This window comes from Camelus ferus, chromosome X, assembly GCF_009834535.1.
Source record: "Camelus ferus isolate YT-003-E chromosome X, BCGSAC_Cfer_1.0, whole genome shotgun sequence".
Classification (NCBI taxonomy): domain Eukaryota; kingdom Metazoa; phylum Chordata; class Mammalia; order Artiodactyla; family Camelidae; genus Camelus; species Camelus ferus.
This window is the reverse complement of record NC_045732.1, coordinates 62,717,776-62,734,495: the sequence shown is the minus strand read 5'-3', so window position 1 is coordinate 62,734,495 and position 16,720 is coordinate 62,717,776. Positions and strand designations below refer to the sequence as shown.

Below are 16,720 nucleotides of genomic sequence, written 5' to 3'. Positions count from 1 at the left end.
GAAAACTGACTACGTTGCATAAATATCTCTCATTGTACTAAGTCCACTTTTAAAATGGTAGGAATATAAAACTGTCCATATATAGAACAAGTTTCCTAAATAATATCAAGCATTCCTTCAACACTTAACATTTCACACATTCATTTACTTTTCCACAAAATTGTTCTTTATTCACAGCGGTAGTGCCTTGTTTTGTTATAAACGTACCTCTATGAGAAAATGATGATTTATCCAAAGGTACTTCCTGTGTGGTGGTGTGAGCACACAAAGAGGCAAATCTCAACATTTGGGAACCATGGTGCAAAAATCAAGCTACAAAGAATCAGTCCATATACTTGAGAGCCTATCTATGTAAGCATGAGCTTCTTATTTTGCATGGAACTCCTTCTGAAGTGAATTATACCATTCCACATTCTTAAAAGAGCCTAGATATAATTTATTATTTTTTGCCAACGCAGGGGCATGATTAGCGAGCTATGAAGCAACACAGAGAGGCCCTCAGGAGCGATAGATGTGTATAGGGCCCTGACACTAAGTGCAACCAAATGTTACAACTTTTGAATTCCAGCTCCAGGTTTTATTATGTTTCTATCTCCTCCTCCCTTGCTTTCGTTTTGTCAGTTGTCACTTCTTGACCATCGCAGTACACAAGCCTGGAAAAATCACTTTCCAACCTCCCAACTTGTGCTTCTAGTCTGCTGTGGATGGAAAACGGGTAATCGGGCCCATGAAGACACCACAGGAAGAAAGTTAAAAGGCTCTGATTAAAGGCCAAAAGGTCTTTGTCGTCATGAGGCTTAACTTGACGGACTGGGTGACATTTTGTTGGCTGCTCAGATTGTTTTCTTTTATTTTGATTTTCTTTCTTTTTTGGTTCTGAGTTACATCCCAAAATGATAAATCTATCAAATAGGTGTGGTCAGGATAAGTGAATCAAGTATATATTTACTTCCATGGTTTTTTACACCATATCTAACTATAGATATGCACGATTTTTAAATTATTTCCAGCATGTTAGAAAATATTTTTAAAAGTATTAAATCATGCTAAGTACACTCCTGCACACAGCTCCTGAAATACATTGACAATGGTGTCTTTCAGACTAATAGCAGCCTGTAAAGACTGGGGCTCTTTTTTACAATACATCATTGGAGGTAAACTATACAACTTTCTCTTTCCATAAGCAACTCTTATTAATGCTCAGTGTAACCTAGCTTTTTCTGCTGGGCTACACAGAAATCAGTTTCAACCATATGTTGGTATCACCTTGCTCTGCCTTCTTTTGTGAAGTGACTCGCAAACTACTTCTGGCCTCTAGTTTTACCTACTGGAAGCCCTTCTGACTCCCACCCTACCATATATTACTGGTTTTCTATCAGGAAAGATAATTTTCTAGAAATTTCCTACTGATCCTTCAAGACCTAGTTAAAGCATCACCCCATCACTGAAGCCTTTCCAGACTTACGCAGGACATACCTAAATTTGCCTTCCTTTGTGTTCTTATTAAACCTTACCAAGAGGAAAGGAATATGGGTGGGGAAACGCTGCTATTCCAAGCAAAGTGTTCTGTATGATAAAATCACTGAGGGCATTTAAAAGTCTCCAGCATATTTGGGAAACACCAGGTTTAGCATGACTAAAACGTATGGTACATTTGGGAGAGTGACAGTCTCTAAGGCCAGAATGTTAGGTTGGGACCACACTGAAAAAGGTCATTCATCATGATTAGGCTGTTCACTTTTATCAAGCAATGCATCGTGAGTATAGGTCTCTAGGAATGTTAGAATCAGATTCATTTTTTAAGGATAATTGACAACAGTATAAAACATCTGTCTGGAGGGGAAGAATATAGCAGTTTGGGGTACTAAATAGAAACCGTTGGAATAATATTGCTGGAAGAAGATAAAGGCAGTGGGGATAGAGAGACTGGGATTCATTCAGTCTCCTGTAAGACTTATTAACTGGATGCAGGGCATAAAGAAGAATAAAGTGTTGAGGGAAACTAAAGATTAGGCAGAAGATGATAACTCTATAACTAAACTGAGAAAGACAGAAAGAAGAGTAGACGGACTTCTTTTGGGGGGGAGTCATGTTAAGGGAAAGAGAAAATAAGCTCATTTTACTAAGAGGAGGTACTCTGGAGCCAGATACCCTGGGACCTAATCTGGGCTTCACCTCCTATTGACTATGTGACCCTGGAAAAGTTATCTAACCTCTGAATCTCAGTTTACTCTTCTATAAAATGGGGATACTACTATCTCTCTCAAAAAAATTGCTGTGAGGTTTAAAATGAGGTAACATATGTAAAATTATTAGAACATTGGCACATGGCTTATAAATGCTATTTTTAATTTTGTGTTTTATGATGTCTACAAAATATCCAGTTCACTATTTGGTCAGGTAGGTTTGAATAGAGAGAGATGTGAGCTGGACTTATAAATCTAGGGAATCACTGGAACAGAGTTGGGTGTTAAAGCTGGAGAAGCAGTTGAGAGTATTCATGTGGAGAATAAAATATGTATGTGTGCATATATACATGTGTATGAGTGCTTATGTGTGTATGTGTATGTACATATAAAAATGATGACAGAATAGAACTAAGACTGGAATACAGAGAATAAAATATCCAAGAAGTAAGAAGAAACACAGGAAGAAGACAGAAAAAGAACAGTCAGAAGTGGTCAGAGAGCAAGAAGTGAATGGTGTCTGAAAAGACAAAGGCAGAAAATTTTCAAGGAGGAAGCAATCAATAGAGCCAAGTGATCAGGATTGAAAGAGGCCATTGGATTTTGAAATTCGAGGATCACTGTCAACCTGTTTAAGAACTGTGAAAAAATTGAGTTGTGAGAGGTAATTTAGGAAACAGAGAAAACAAGTATGGATGATTCTTTTAGAGACAGATAGAAAATGAAAAAGGAAGATGAAAGGCTACTTGGAAGGAGAAGTAGGATCAGAAGAAGGTGCTTTAGTGGGGGGGAGACTTGAGAATGCTGCTCGGCTGAACGGAAGTCAATGAAGAGAACAATGAAGATATAGGATTTATTGTCTATTTCTTGAACTACTGAAGATAATGTAACTCCTATCACAGGTACAAACTTCACTGTACAGATAAGCTAGAAAATCTCTGTGAGAAGTTAATAACCTGTTTTTAAATCAAAAACAAAAAACGAAGAAGAAGGTATATAGTTGTTATTTTAAAATGTAATTAGTCCTGTATTTTAACAGAATTACTTCCTGAGACTGTAATAACATTTTGAGAAGTCTCAGGATACTGCAGAAATAGGAAAGTAATTCTGGTAAAATACAGCACTAATTATATTTTTAAACAACAGATTTAAACTGGTGTTTTTCACTCGGTACTCTGCATATATTTTTGAACTTTTAGGTATTTTTTTCATTCACATGAAAGAATCCAAATAAACAAACCCACTTCACAATTCTTGGGAGAGTAATAGGCTCTGTATGTAACAAATTACTAATTTTTGTACCTCATTAAAATAGGAAATTTCAAATTGTGATTTGCATATGTTTGCATCTATAATCAGTATTCAACAGTTTCTTGAATACCTAGCAAGATTCCTATGATTCTTCCATATGTTACTTGTTAACAACTTGCCACTTTATCATTGCATTCAGTCCAGCCTCCTGAAGGCTAGCAAATGTCATTCCCATCTCATTGTTTGGGCTGAACTACTCGTCATAGAGGAAGTGTCACTTTAAAGGTCAGACAATGCAATATACAAATGTTGGCATCACAGAGACCTGGTTTCAAATCATAGTCTGCCTCTCAACAGCTGTGTGACTTTGAGTGAGTGATTTGAGTGAGTACTGAAAACCCTCAATATAGATAAAACATTTAATTTCTCCTAAACAAACTTTTGCAAGACAAGTACGAACTCCCACATATGGCTGAAGCTCAAAGAAATTTAGTTAGGTAAGCCCAACCACAGGAGCAAGAGCAAAGATTTCAAGAAGTCATCTAAAAAAGCTTTCAAACCTTTCAGTAAAAGTATTAAATTTTATTGAGGTAAATTGTATAAGAAGTGTATTATGAAAAGGAAAACACTGAAAGGAAATACCCGAAGTATTAAAAAATGTGATACACTGGAAAGGCTCACCATAAAAGTTTATCCAAAATGTTCATCATAGTTGGAGTAGAAGTAACAATTAACAAATCCTCAAATATTTGGAAACACACTATAGTTTTATAACACCATTGTATTCTCTTTGAACAAGCCAATTTATCTATCTGCTGTAGTTTGAAACTGGCAAAAACAGTTATCAACACTTCCTAATACAATTAAAAAGGAGAAAAGAAACTCTTTTATATCAGATAATAAATTTTAATCTTTCTTATCTATGCTAAAAATTTGATAAAATTAAATGTGGAACCATCTTCTCTTTGTTGAATGACACTAGAGGTTTTTAAAAGGTATTTCAGAAAGCATTTTCCATGGTATATAAAATGGTAAACACTGCCTATAAGAAAGAGATGGGCATCATAGACCAACAAACCTGGCGTCAAATTTGACTGTGTTACTTACAAGCTATTGTACCTTAGACATATTATTTAATCTCACTTACCCTAGTTGTCTCAAAAGCAAAATGGAGACAATAAGAGTACTTCATAGCTAGGTTGTTGTGAGAAATAAATCATATAACATATGGAAATTAAAATGTTTCGTCTAGGATCTCACACCATAAGCACGGTCAATAAGTAAGAGTTCTCATCACCAAAGAACAAAGTTACCTTTCATAAAATGGGTCATTTCCTGAAACCATCTAAGAAAAGATAGTGAATTTTGTAATTTTCTAAAGAAGACATGTAGGCCGGGTCTACAGAGGGCTAGCAGATAGACCCGAACTTAGAGTTGCAATTCAACCCCCTCTATGCTGGTGAGTCAAACATCTGAATGTTGTGCGAATGGCACAAAAATGTATGTTTCGTTTTCTTAAATTTCTACAACAAACCCACGCAGCCTTCATTGACACTTGTTAGGATAATGGCATTGGCTGAACTGCTTGTCCTCTTGCTCAACCGCTAAAGCTTTAACTTCCATGGCTTATTACACTAATTACTAAATTTCTACCCAAATATTAATGACAATCATGATCATCAGATTTATAATATAAAGTTCTTTTCCTAATTTTAAGCAAACTGTCCTCTCCACAGACAAAACTTCTAGCTTTTATGAATGACCGAGCAACAGGAAGAATTGCATTTTTACGTTCCATTCTTTTTAAATGTTAGTTAAGATGAAGTTGGTGTCATACAAAATGAGCACCTTAAATATAACCCTGGAAGCAATTTAAGACAAAACTAACTCACCTGTAATTGCAAAGCTTCATGGTTTTCTAATCCTTCCACAATTGGTGAAAATCGTTCTCTGTTGTTTCGTTCTGCTGCTGTAGTGATAGCCCCTAAAAGCTTTTCTAGACTATAGGGGAAAAAAAAAATAGAAACGAGAAATACATCTTAACACACAGTATGTGAAAATGAGTTCTCTCTTTCAGTCTTCCCTGTTTTCTTTCTGGTGCTTGATGTTTATAGAGACCATTACAATTTAAGAATTGTGTTCTTGTCCACATATTTCTACAAGTCAAATATTGAGAGCATTAAATAATTTTAGGGCATCAAAATGAAAATTCAATTTGAAAATCTTGAGGAAAATAATTTTTCTGGGTGACATTTTTAAAAAGATACTTGATTGAGAAACATTAATAATTTTAAACTCAGGTTTTGATATTTCATGTGTTACCATAGATATTAATGTCACTTAAACCTGATGTGGCATCTATAATCATTAAAAGTTTATTCAAGTGTAAACAGACTGTAATTTTATAATAAAATGCTGAAGAGGAAATATTTCTTAAAGAACTTCAAAAAAAATCAAGATTCTTTGAAAATGGAACAAGAATAAAAACCTAAAAGAACAAGTCCAGTAAATTAGAGAAACATCTATAATTACCTAGCACAAGAAACTTATTTACCTGGACAGAAATATTGGAAACTATCTCTGTACAGTATCTGAATCAAATTAACCTCTATGTAGTATACTACTCATAGCACGCTATATCTGAAATTATAATTAACTCATAAAATATACCAGGGTAGGTTGCACTATATGAATTAAGTATTGAAAACCTAATTGACTAGGAAAATATTTCTTATTCATGTATCAACTGATCTTTCTATAAAACTGAACGAAGCCTTACGTTTGCATGCTACCTCATTCTCAGTTTACGTTCACTGAGATATGACTTAATGCTATGTGATAATATTTTTGTTTAGTGTTTGTCTTTTGGTTTCAAAGGACTAACCAGCATGAAGCAACATCTCATTTTATCCCAAGAGGTATGAGAAAATCAACATATTAGAATATTCTTAAATCTTTGGCTCTGTTCTGATTCAAACAGAAATGATTACTGTCATACAGAGTGTTCAGAAAAAATATTTAAGTTAGTGTCCTTAGCCAATATTTCATTCTTTATCACGATGGTTTCTAACCAACTAGACAGCAAATCTGAAATTTTGCTTCTGATTCAAAACTATTTCTATAAGAAGAAATTATCTAATGCATGGTCAGCAACAACTTGCTGAAATTAGCATGTAAGTGCACTCTGAATAATTACCAACAGTCTTTTTGTTCTGTTTAACAAGTTAATTTCATTCTATGAATAATTGCTTCATCTTTTCACTTACCATAGGCAGATAAAATAAAATACTACCTTAAAATAATAGTACAAAATAAAAGAACCCAGTTAATTCAGTTAAAGAAGTCAAATTTTGTGACATGCATGTGTGCAGGGGGTGTTGTACTGGGGGGGTGTGCGTGTGTGTGTGTGTTTAGCTAAAATTACTAACTGATCTTTTCACACTTTTCTAATGACTGCTTTCCCTTAAGCTATACAAAATTCTATTCATTCACTTTGAATATCCAACTTTGAAGAATTTTCAATTAGGATTCTATCTTTTTCAATCTATTTTTCAAAGAGTCAAAAAAAATGCTAAAATGTAAATAGGTAAGATAAAAATACCAATTTTTTCTAAAATTTAATACTATTTTTACGCAGGTTTTCAAAAGAAACAGCACAAAAGTAGGACTTGTTAATTTCTCAACTGTTACTCTCTATGCAGTTAATATAGTAATATAGCAATACTTACATGTTCTCTTCTCCAACGATGCAAATAGCAGAAAGTATTTTTACTATTTCAGTCATCATGTTGGGCTGTTTGGGGTCAATTGCTCTTGCCAGTAGTAAAAGACTTCTTTCGTCTCCCAGAATCCTTTGCAATCCAAACTGAAAAAAGCAAACTTTCATTCAAAATGTCTTCGGAATACATCTTCAATTTTAACAAGCAACTTAACAATGATTTTTTAAAAACCCATGCCTCTGCAATGAGGTTCTACTTGATTATATGGCTGTTCTTCAAATGCAGTTATTTGTCTTTGTTTTTTATTTGAAATGACTGCATCTTGAAGTTTTTGCCCCTTGATCAGACATGATCTCCATTAGACTGCCTAAAAATTCCATTAAAATGTGGGAGAAATATGGGAACAATCAGTATTTCTTCAACAAAGAACACATAAAGCACTAATATGATTTTCTGAAGTAGTTCTACATATATCATTGGGTCTCTCTAGAGATACCTGGAACTCATGGTCAAATTTTCCAATATGTATGGAAAATTAAGCTGAACAAAAGGGGTAAAATGTTTAAAAGCTCTTTTGTATACTGCATGCCAATTAAAGAAGCAGTAAACCTCCATATGGATTTTCCCATACTGTCTCTCTCTTATCCTCCCCCTTTCAAGCAGCTATGCTGCATAACAGAAGCCATGAACCCAAAGAGATGGCACCTGGGTTTTAGTAAGTGCCACAGTCAGCTAGGCAGAGAAGATAGACACCATTTTCATTTATTTACTAGGCTTGAATATACGCATGCCAGTGTACATCATAAGAAAGAATGGGTAAAGAAATGTGAAAGAAAGCCCAAAACTTGGGTTTTCACTACATTAAGAAGGTAATATTTTCTTTGAACATTGTCCTGCAAAGTATTTCTCAGATTTCTTATGAAGTATGTTTGCTTCTTTTTACAGTCTAATGGTGAAATCTGACAATATTTCATCAGAGCAAAATTGCCATTACAAGCTAACCTTTAGTTAAGTACCAAACGTTTGAATATTTTCATGGTTCCTAATTTATCTTTTAAAAGAATTCAGGAGAAAAAAAAAAACATAACCAAAGCTCTTAAATATGACTTTACCAGAGATCATAATAAAGAAAAATAGAGACAAGGCCCCCCCCCCAAAAAAAAAAAAAGGAAATGGAAGAGGTGAGATTAAAAAGAAGCAAACAAAACAGAAGAAATACGTATGTATAAAGGTGGCTAGTAGATAATAATAGTAAGGAAAATAAGTGAAAAAGACATGAGGAAAACTGAGAGATATGTGGTTACCATTCAGCTACCAAGCTTAACAGCTTTAAAAGTTTTTAAACTTTTAAAACAGTTAGACTGAGAGGAAAATCATTTAATTTTTCAAATTTCCACTTTATTGTTTAAAAGTAGTTTCTAATATGAAGGGACATACTGAAAAAAAAATGAACATATGAGAAATGATGGAAAACCATCAATCTAAACAACAGAGCAATATTACAGCAACAAAAGTGAGGGAGCAACGAGTTACTTTTTATGATCCTATTATTAGATGCATTGTATGAGTGATAACAGTTTTTGAATTAGGTAATCAAAACTCCTACGGGCCAGCAAAGTTGATGTATATACCATTTCAGGTGAAAGTTTCATTCTTTGATTATGATAATTTATTCCAACATGAAATGGATATATCATGGTATATTTTTTTTATTTTCAATGTGTACTTTCTGCCAATTGTTTCACATGTCTATAATTTAAGAGACTCACCATTTATTCATATTCAGAGCACCTGTGTGCAAGACATTAACATTCTCTAAAGCTTAACCTTAGTTTAGAATAATCTAAGTCAAACCATCATGGCTCTATAGGAAATCTCACTAATATGACTTTCTCTACTAATTATACTGATTACAGTTATTTCCTGGAAAGCTTTAAGAGTTGACAACGCGCACCCGTAAGAATTTTGATCAGAGTCCTACAGCTAATTTTACAGATGAGGAGACTGATTGCCAGAGAGGTCAAATGATTTTCTAAAGACCACATAACTTAGTGGCAAAGTATGGACCATCTATCTCCTGGTATCTAATACTGTGGTGTCTTTCCATTATTTGTTTCCCTCAACTGAAGAAAGAGATCCATCTCAAACTGTGGAGAAGCAATGTTAATTAACTGCTTTCTTGTTACATATCAGACTCTGTGTAACTTCGTCACCACAGACTAAGAGTGCAGAAGTTGAGAAATTCTGTACTAGTACTGATGGAAATCTTTCCGGAAGAAACTTTCAGGAACAGCACAATTAGCACATTCTATACAGGAGTCTCATGTCAACTGGCAAGCAACTATCTATTCCACATGCCAAAAATCTCTTTGCTGATAGATGTGTGCAATATATATATATATATATACACATACATACATACATATACACACTTATATACAGTCCTATACACTTAAAGACTGTTGGCAGATTACTTAAGTAGACAGTCTTATTGCATTGGTTATTAATAGCTTTATTTCACATCTGGCAAGTTTTTGGTTATTGTTTTAGTTATTTATTTTTATTAAATATTTTGAGATTATTGAAACACTATCTACAGGGAATTATGTAATTAGTGAATTAGTCACTAGTATTTTACCTATAGAAATATAAGGCAAATCATGTATAAGAATGTAACAAAATAGTTTATAGAAAAAATGACTATAATTTCATAACCTGAGCCAAGACTACTTTTAGAAGAAAAACCCGGGGGAAGGGTATAGTTCAGTGGTAGAGTGCGTGCTTACCCCAGTACCTCCATTAAATAAAATACATACATACATACATACATACATAAATATCTAATTACCTTCCCGCATAAAAAAAAAAAAAAAAAAGGAAGAAAAACCCTTGTCTGGAATTCGCAGAATCCCTCATAACACAACTGGTAACAAACATACACAAAAAACCCCTGCTATCTTCCAGAAATGTCTTTTATGTATGTTAACTCACTGACATTCACTGAACGTAAAAGAAAGAAAAAGCTTAAGCTTATCGTGCTCTTAGCCAAAAAAAAAAAAAAAAAAAAAAAAAAAAATCAAACTATAGCTTTGAATTTTCCTTTTCAATGGAATAAAAACTCTCCGTAAGAAAATGGTATTTTACTTATCACATTTAAATTTTCCTACTACCATGAAAGGAAAATAGTATTATATGATTTGGAAACAAGACTTAACATGTTTGCAATGATTGCAAAAACCTGCCAGTAAATATTTTGTGAAGCAAAGTCTATTTTAAATAATATGTAAATGAAACTCATGATGATTTGCATTAGAAAGACCCTTTGGTAAACTGAATAAGCACCCACTATTTGGCCTGTTTCATACTTTCATATTGTCTGTCGGGCAAGTTCTCATCTTTTGTGACAGACGCAGAAATAAATACTACTTACCTTATTATTCATAAATGCTTTGAGGCACTGAATAAGTTTATACTGATTCTTCTTATCGATATTCTCTTGCCTGAATAAAAGAAAAAAACGTATTATGTTGTGCTTAAAATTTTCCCCTGTGGTGATTTTTTATTTTCCTGTTTATTCTTACTGTTTCTTGTCCAGAAGCTTTTCCAGCATATCCAACAACAGTCCAAGACCTTCATGGCCAAAGTTGTTAACCCAGCTAGTTAAAAAAAAAAAAAAATTATAAATCAGTTTGTATACTTAAAACATTCAATATCCAAAATTGAATTTTGATTTTCAAATCTGATAATCCTGTCTTTTTTATTGCTTGTCATTCTTTTTTCTACTCCCATTGCTGGTACTGACTGAATGAGGATGACTCAGAGATCTTTACCTCAGTTCCAGACTTCTCACAGTTTAGACTGCCCATTCCACAGCACTGCCTTGGTTGTTTCACCAGCATCAAATATCTTAGCCTCAACTTATAAGCCAAATTTGTCTTCTCCTGTGTCTCTGTTCCCTGAAATCAACTCCTCTTCTACTCTTCCATGTTGTTAATAACACCACTATCTTTTGAATCCTTCAGACTTGAAATATTGGCATAATTTCTTGATCCCACATCTCTTTCAACTTTCCATTTATTCTGCTCATCCATTCAACAAATATTTATTGAGTGCCCACTACCTATCAGGCATGGTCTAGGTGGTAGAAATAGAACAGGCAATAAACGAAGCGCCTACCCTCACATAGCTTACCATCTAGAAAAAGGGAGATGAATGATAAACAAGTAACTCTATCATAAAATGTCAGTGTTTTAGTACTAGGAAGAAAAATGAACCAAGGTAAAGAGAATAAGGAGAGCCAGGATGTTATTTTTTAATGTGCAGTCAGGGAAAGAGTCTTTGATAGGGTGATATCGGAGTAGAGCCTTGAAGAAGTGAGGACTTTCCCAGTAGAGAGGATAAAGGCAAATAGGGTACTGAGGGGGTAGCTATTATGCTTGGAATATTTCAGGAACTGTGAGGAGACCTGTGTGGTTAGAGGTAAATAAGCAGGCCTGGAAGAAGACAGGAGATGAAGTCCCATGTGTGACAGAAGACTCAAAGGCTGATCACAGAGAGCTTGATTTGACTTACTGTCATCCAGTCATGACTACTCTGCTTCTAGAATGACTACAATGACTCTGTTTCATTGTCCCTTCTACCATTCCAGTTAAGCCCTAGTTACCTTTCCTTTAATATGCCTGAAGTCTACCAACTAGGGTCCTGCAGCTTCATTTGTTTCTTTTCTTCATTTTACAAAATGCCCAGGTTAGACTGCACTTAACCCAGTCTTCTGTCCAAAAATTTCCTCTGGACTACCTAACACAGTTCAAGTCCTGATTCCGATCTAGCCTCAACCTACCTTTCCAGCCTCAGCCCTTATACCACAGGTTCCAATAAAAATCAGACATATTCTCTTTCCTGGAGTCTTCCCTGCATTTCCTTGCTTTACCTCATTATTTATTCTTTCTTTCCAGAAGGTAAACTCCAACTCCATCTCTCTAAACCCATCAAGGCTCAGATTTATTGTCCATTCCTCCATTACTGTTTTCTCCCCATAAGTCCTCCATCCAAATGAGTTATTTTCCCTTCGAATGCCCATTGGATCTTTCTCTTCCTGCCTGACATTACGATTCTTACTGCAAGTATCTTACCCACTTTCTGGATTACACATTGTCTGAAGACTGTTGTATCTCATTCACTTTTCTGTCTCCTACAGTATTTAGCAGAGTTGATTACATGTAGTCAGGACTAAATATTTGCTAATTAAAATTTAATTAAATTTACTGATTTGTGTGGTTAAGAGAATCAGCAGTCTCCTACTGCCCAAAAACTTCACAAGTGTAAATTAATATATAGCAGGACTCCTGCAAAGCAATCATTAATATCTATATGCTACATATTTGAACCATGACTATAGTTCAATTCCATGGTCTTTAAATCACATTTCATACCTATCTAAGGTAAAGCCTATCAACAAAGTAGACATCTAAATCTCTAAGAGACTATTAGTAATAAGAACTATCAGATCATTGAAGAAAATATGTTTTAAAAAAATAGCTCAAATATTCAGAACCAATCACATCCACAATATACATGGAAGCTCATTTTAAACAAATTCTGTTTTAATTGCCATAGTGGCAATAAGTAAAAAATCAATATGGCACTATTATGATAATTGGCAGCAAGCTACTATTCAATCGAGGCATGTAATCAACCAGTACATTGAGCTATTTTCTCTACAGACTCTTGATAATCAGTGGGGTGGTGGCACAAGGATAAAAGGACATCAGCTCTCTAAGCATAAAACACTGTATTTGATCTATCACAGAGAGAAATCAGCAGGCATCATTACAGCCGAAAATATCCTACAGCAGCCTTAAAATAACAGGAATTCTGAACAAATGTATATATACAGCCCTCAGTATGTGCTTTGGCATTTGGGAAGATGAAATAATCTATGATTTCCTTAAGTTTAACAAATTGTTTTAAGATTCTAAATTGTACTCGTTTCTTTTTACGCCTGGTGCTATTAAAATTATTAGGATTATTTCTTTCTTGGTCTAGAGAAGCGTCTGATACAAGACCGTGATTTATTTGTTCACTTGAAATCAGCCACCCATACATCCCAGACTGTTTCAAATTGTGCAGTTTATGGGACTTTGGTTTCATTCAGTGAAAATTACTCTTAGTCTGGAAAAAAAAAAAAACAGGATACAATCATGAAACTTAAGTATGAGGAGGCAGGGCCTATTTATTACAGAGTAGCCAGGGAAAAGTCTTAACTGAGAACATATTAAGCCAATGAACAGAGGAGGCCTGGTAAGAGTCCTCAGAGCTTTTAAAGTAAAGAGAATGGGAGTCCAAAAGGAGCTTGTGGCTAGAGGGAGAAAATAATTATGGTATTATAAGACGACATTCAAGAAGTTAAGAGGAAGGGACGCAGCAAGACATCTCTTTTTCCTTTTTTCTCTTGCCAAAACCGTTTCTCTTGTGTTTCAAGCATCAAACACTTTGTAGCCTCTAGCCAAATGCTTATTATTCTTCCTGTTTGTCTGTGTCTCGATAGAGAGATAGATGGACAGATAGACAGACAGATGATTTTAGCCAATACAAAAGTGGCCATGACATGATGAAGCACTTTAAAAACAAAATGTTGGCTACTATGCATAGGCAGGGATTTTGATGCTGTAACACCCAAATAAGTATAAGCTGGTGGGTTTCAAGGTGTGTGCCTCCAATTTGCAGCATCAACATCATCTGGGGACTTGTTAGAAATACAGATTCCTGGGCCTCACCCCCGACCTACTGACTCAGTAGCTGTGGGTGGAGCCTAGAAATTGGTGCATTAACTTCTCCTCCAGGTGATTCCAATGGTCGCCCAAGTTTGAGAGCCACTGGCCCAGAACAACAGTTTGCTGAGAAGTGGAGGAAGCCTTCCTAAAGCAAGACTCAGGCCCAGAACTCAAGATTGCTTTATAAACCCTCCCAACCATATGGTGCATTCCCACTGCCAAAGGACAAAGACAAGGAATCTAGTCAAAGCAAGTATATCTGGTGTATTTTAGAGTATGCAAATTCCAGCTTGGAGTTATTCAGTACTAACTGGAATATCTAGAAGTATAAACACACAGTTGATAACTCAATTTCAAACCTCACTCAGATTGGAGATAAAGACGTAACTTTTCTGTAGTATCTCAGCCCTGAAATAAGAAATTGCAATTTATCAAGGACCCCAAATTTAAGAGATGGAGCAACAGAAGGTAATGAAGAACCAAACTGGAGAAAAAATGGGGGAGGAGAAAGATCTCTTATCATTCCCATACCCACTCTGAAACACAAGGTTTTCTTTGTTTTTACTGAGATACAGTTTACATACAGTAAATTCATCATTTTGACAAACATACAGTCATGCAACCTCTAACACAAACAAGATAGAGAACATTTCCACCACACCAAAAAATTCCTTCATTCCCCTTTGCAATCGATTCCTCTTCCCTACTCCCAGCCCCCTGGCAACCACTTATCTGATTTTTGTCTCTATAGTTTTGCTTTTTCCAAAATGTCATTAGAAATGGAATCATACTGTATACAGGTTTTTGTGTCTGGCTTCTTTGACTTAGCATAAATATTATGATATTCAACCATTTTGTTGCATGTATCAGTAGTCCATTCCTTTTTATTATATGGATATACTACAATTTGTTTACCCATTCGTCAGTTGATGAAGATCTCGGTTGTTTCCAGATTTTGATGATTATGAATAGAGCTGCTATAAACATTCACAAGTAAGTATCCATATATTTTCATTTCTCTTGGAAAAATAAGTAGGGGTAGAGTCACTGGGTTTTATGATAAATATATGTTTAACTTTTCAAAGAACTTTGCTTTCCCAAGTGGCTATACCATTTGGCATTCCTTCAGCAAAGTCTAACGGTTCTAATTGCTCAAATCCTTCAGATACTTCAGATTGTCGATCTCCTTCACTTTGGCTATTCCAAAAGCTGTTTTCAGATAAAGAAACTGAGAAGCAAAGTAGTTAAGTGCCTTGCGAAACATCACTCAACAAGTAGGACACACCTGTTCTAGGACACACCCAGGTCTGACTCCAAAGCCCATGTTTATTTCAATCATATCATTAGAAATTACTAACAGGATCAGTACATGATTTTCTATAACAACATCTGGCTGATGGTTCCAGCAATAACTCACTGAGAGAAAAATGAGTGGTTGTTCCAGAACTGCATTGAGCTTATGTCTGTCTATATATTTACGTCTAGACACACAAAAACATACTTTGTATTATTTAACAGCTTCATTCATTTAGGTGTGAGAAGTACTTTTCAACCCATGTTTTTAAAATTGTCTTTCAAAGTCTGAATCTGCATAAGAAACCTACCAAATACGGTTAAAGGAAGATACCTGGAGGCTCCAATTAAAACTTCTAATCAAGATTCAGTTAAAAGCAACATACCGGAAAGAACAGAGCCAGAATAGAGCTTATACTTTTGCCTTGGATGGGCTATAGAACATAAGCTCATTTCTAGGTATTAACATATTGGTTATTTTATGTTATCAAGTTAAAGAATTATCTTGACATGCTACACATCCATGGTGATGTTTGCAACCATCATGTGACAGGGGTCCAGGTGGAACAAATGAACCACCCAAACAAAAACAATAGAAAGAACAGTTAGCATGTACGTGAGCAAGAGGCCAAGATTTGATCTGAATACTGAAAAAGAAGCCAGGAAGATTTTTTTCTAGGGAAGAAGAGGACTGACCCACAATGAGACAGTTATTTTCTGACCTTGGGTATAAAAGGTTTGACCATATCTATCAGGCAGTCCAAAATCTGGTCCATTGCTCAAGAAGTTAAAAATTAAGTATCTTTTCTCAAGTTTACTCACAGGTCAAGAAAATAACCCACCATCCATCAATGGATTGTCTCTGTGAGACCACAGAGTGGCATGTTAAGTGCTCAAGCTTTAGAAGACAGATCAAGGTTCCAGTCCCATTTCTATCGTATTCTAGCTCTGTTCTTTCTGATCGTTACTTAAACCCTCTAAGCTTCTTTTCTCATCTTCAAATTAGGGATGAGAAGAGTACTTATAAGGCCTTTGTGACTATTAAATGAAATAATGCACAGTGAAGCTTGTATTAAGGTATTTTTGAAACTGTTAAAAATTAAAACCTTGAATGCTCTCTGAATCTTCTAGTCCAAATTACAGGAAGAATTTTAGGCATAAATTAAAGACCCCTTTTCAACAATATTAACACCTAATAACATTTCATCCTTCATTTATTGAGAAGTATTTTAATGACAAGAAATATGTTGAAGAATCTAAATAGATACTAGACCTCAGCTATTGATTTGATTTTTTAAAAGACTTCATAATTTAAATATCCAGGACTCATATTATCTCACATGCTTTCTTTAACTTGTTATTATTCAGCTTTGTGTATTTTATTACTATATTTAGTGCTGGCCAATTCACATTGAAATAGAAATTACAATGGTGGGGGAAAGGTTTGTGGTGGGGGAGAGAGTCTATTTATAGTTCATGCATCATTCTGACAGAGAGA

The 16,720-nt window shown here is 34.9% G+C and overlaps 1 protein-coding gene across 1 annotated transcript in view; it reads right to left on the bottom strand.

Annotated features, from left to right (window-relative positions):
• DIAPH2 (diaphanous related formin 2) overlaps nucleotides 1–16,720 on the bottom strand; it is a 780,329-nt gene that overhangs the window by 562,898 nt on the left and 200,711 nt on the right. Inside the window, exons 6-9 of the mRNA XM_032474690.1 lie at nucleotides 10,738–10,812; nucleotides 10,587–10,656; nucleotides 7,166–7,302; nucleotides 5,330–5,438 (exon numbers count right to left, since the gene is read on the bottom strand). Coding sequence (XP_032330581.1) covers nucleotides 5,330–5,438; nucleotides 7,166–7,302; nucleotides 10,587–10,656; nucleotides 10,738–10,812 — 391 coding nt within the window. The remainder of the gene's footprint in view (nucleotides 1–5,329; nucleotides 5,439–7,165; nucleotides 7,303–10,586; nucleotides 10,657–10,737; nucleotides 10,813–16,720) is intronic.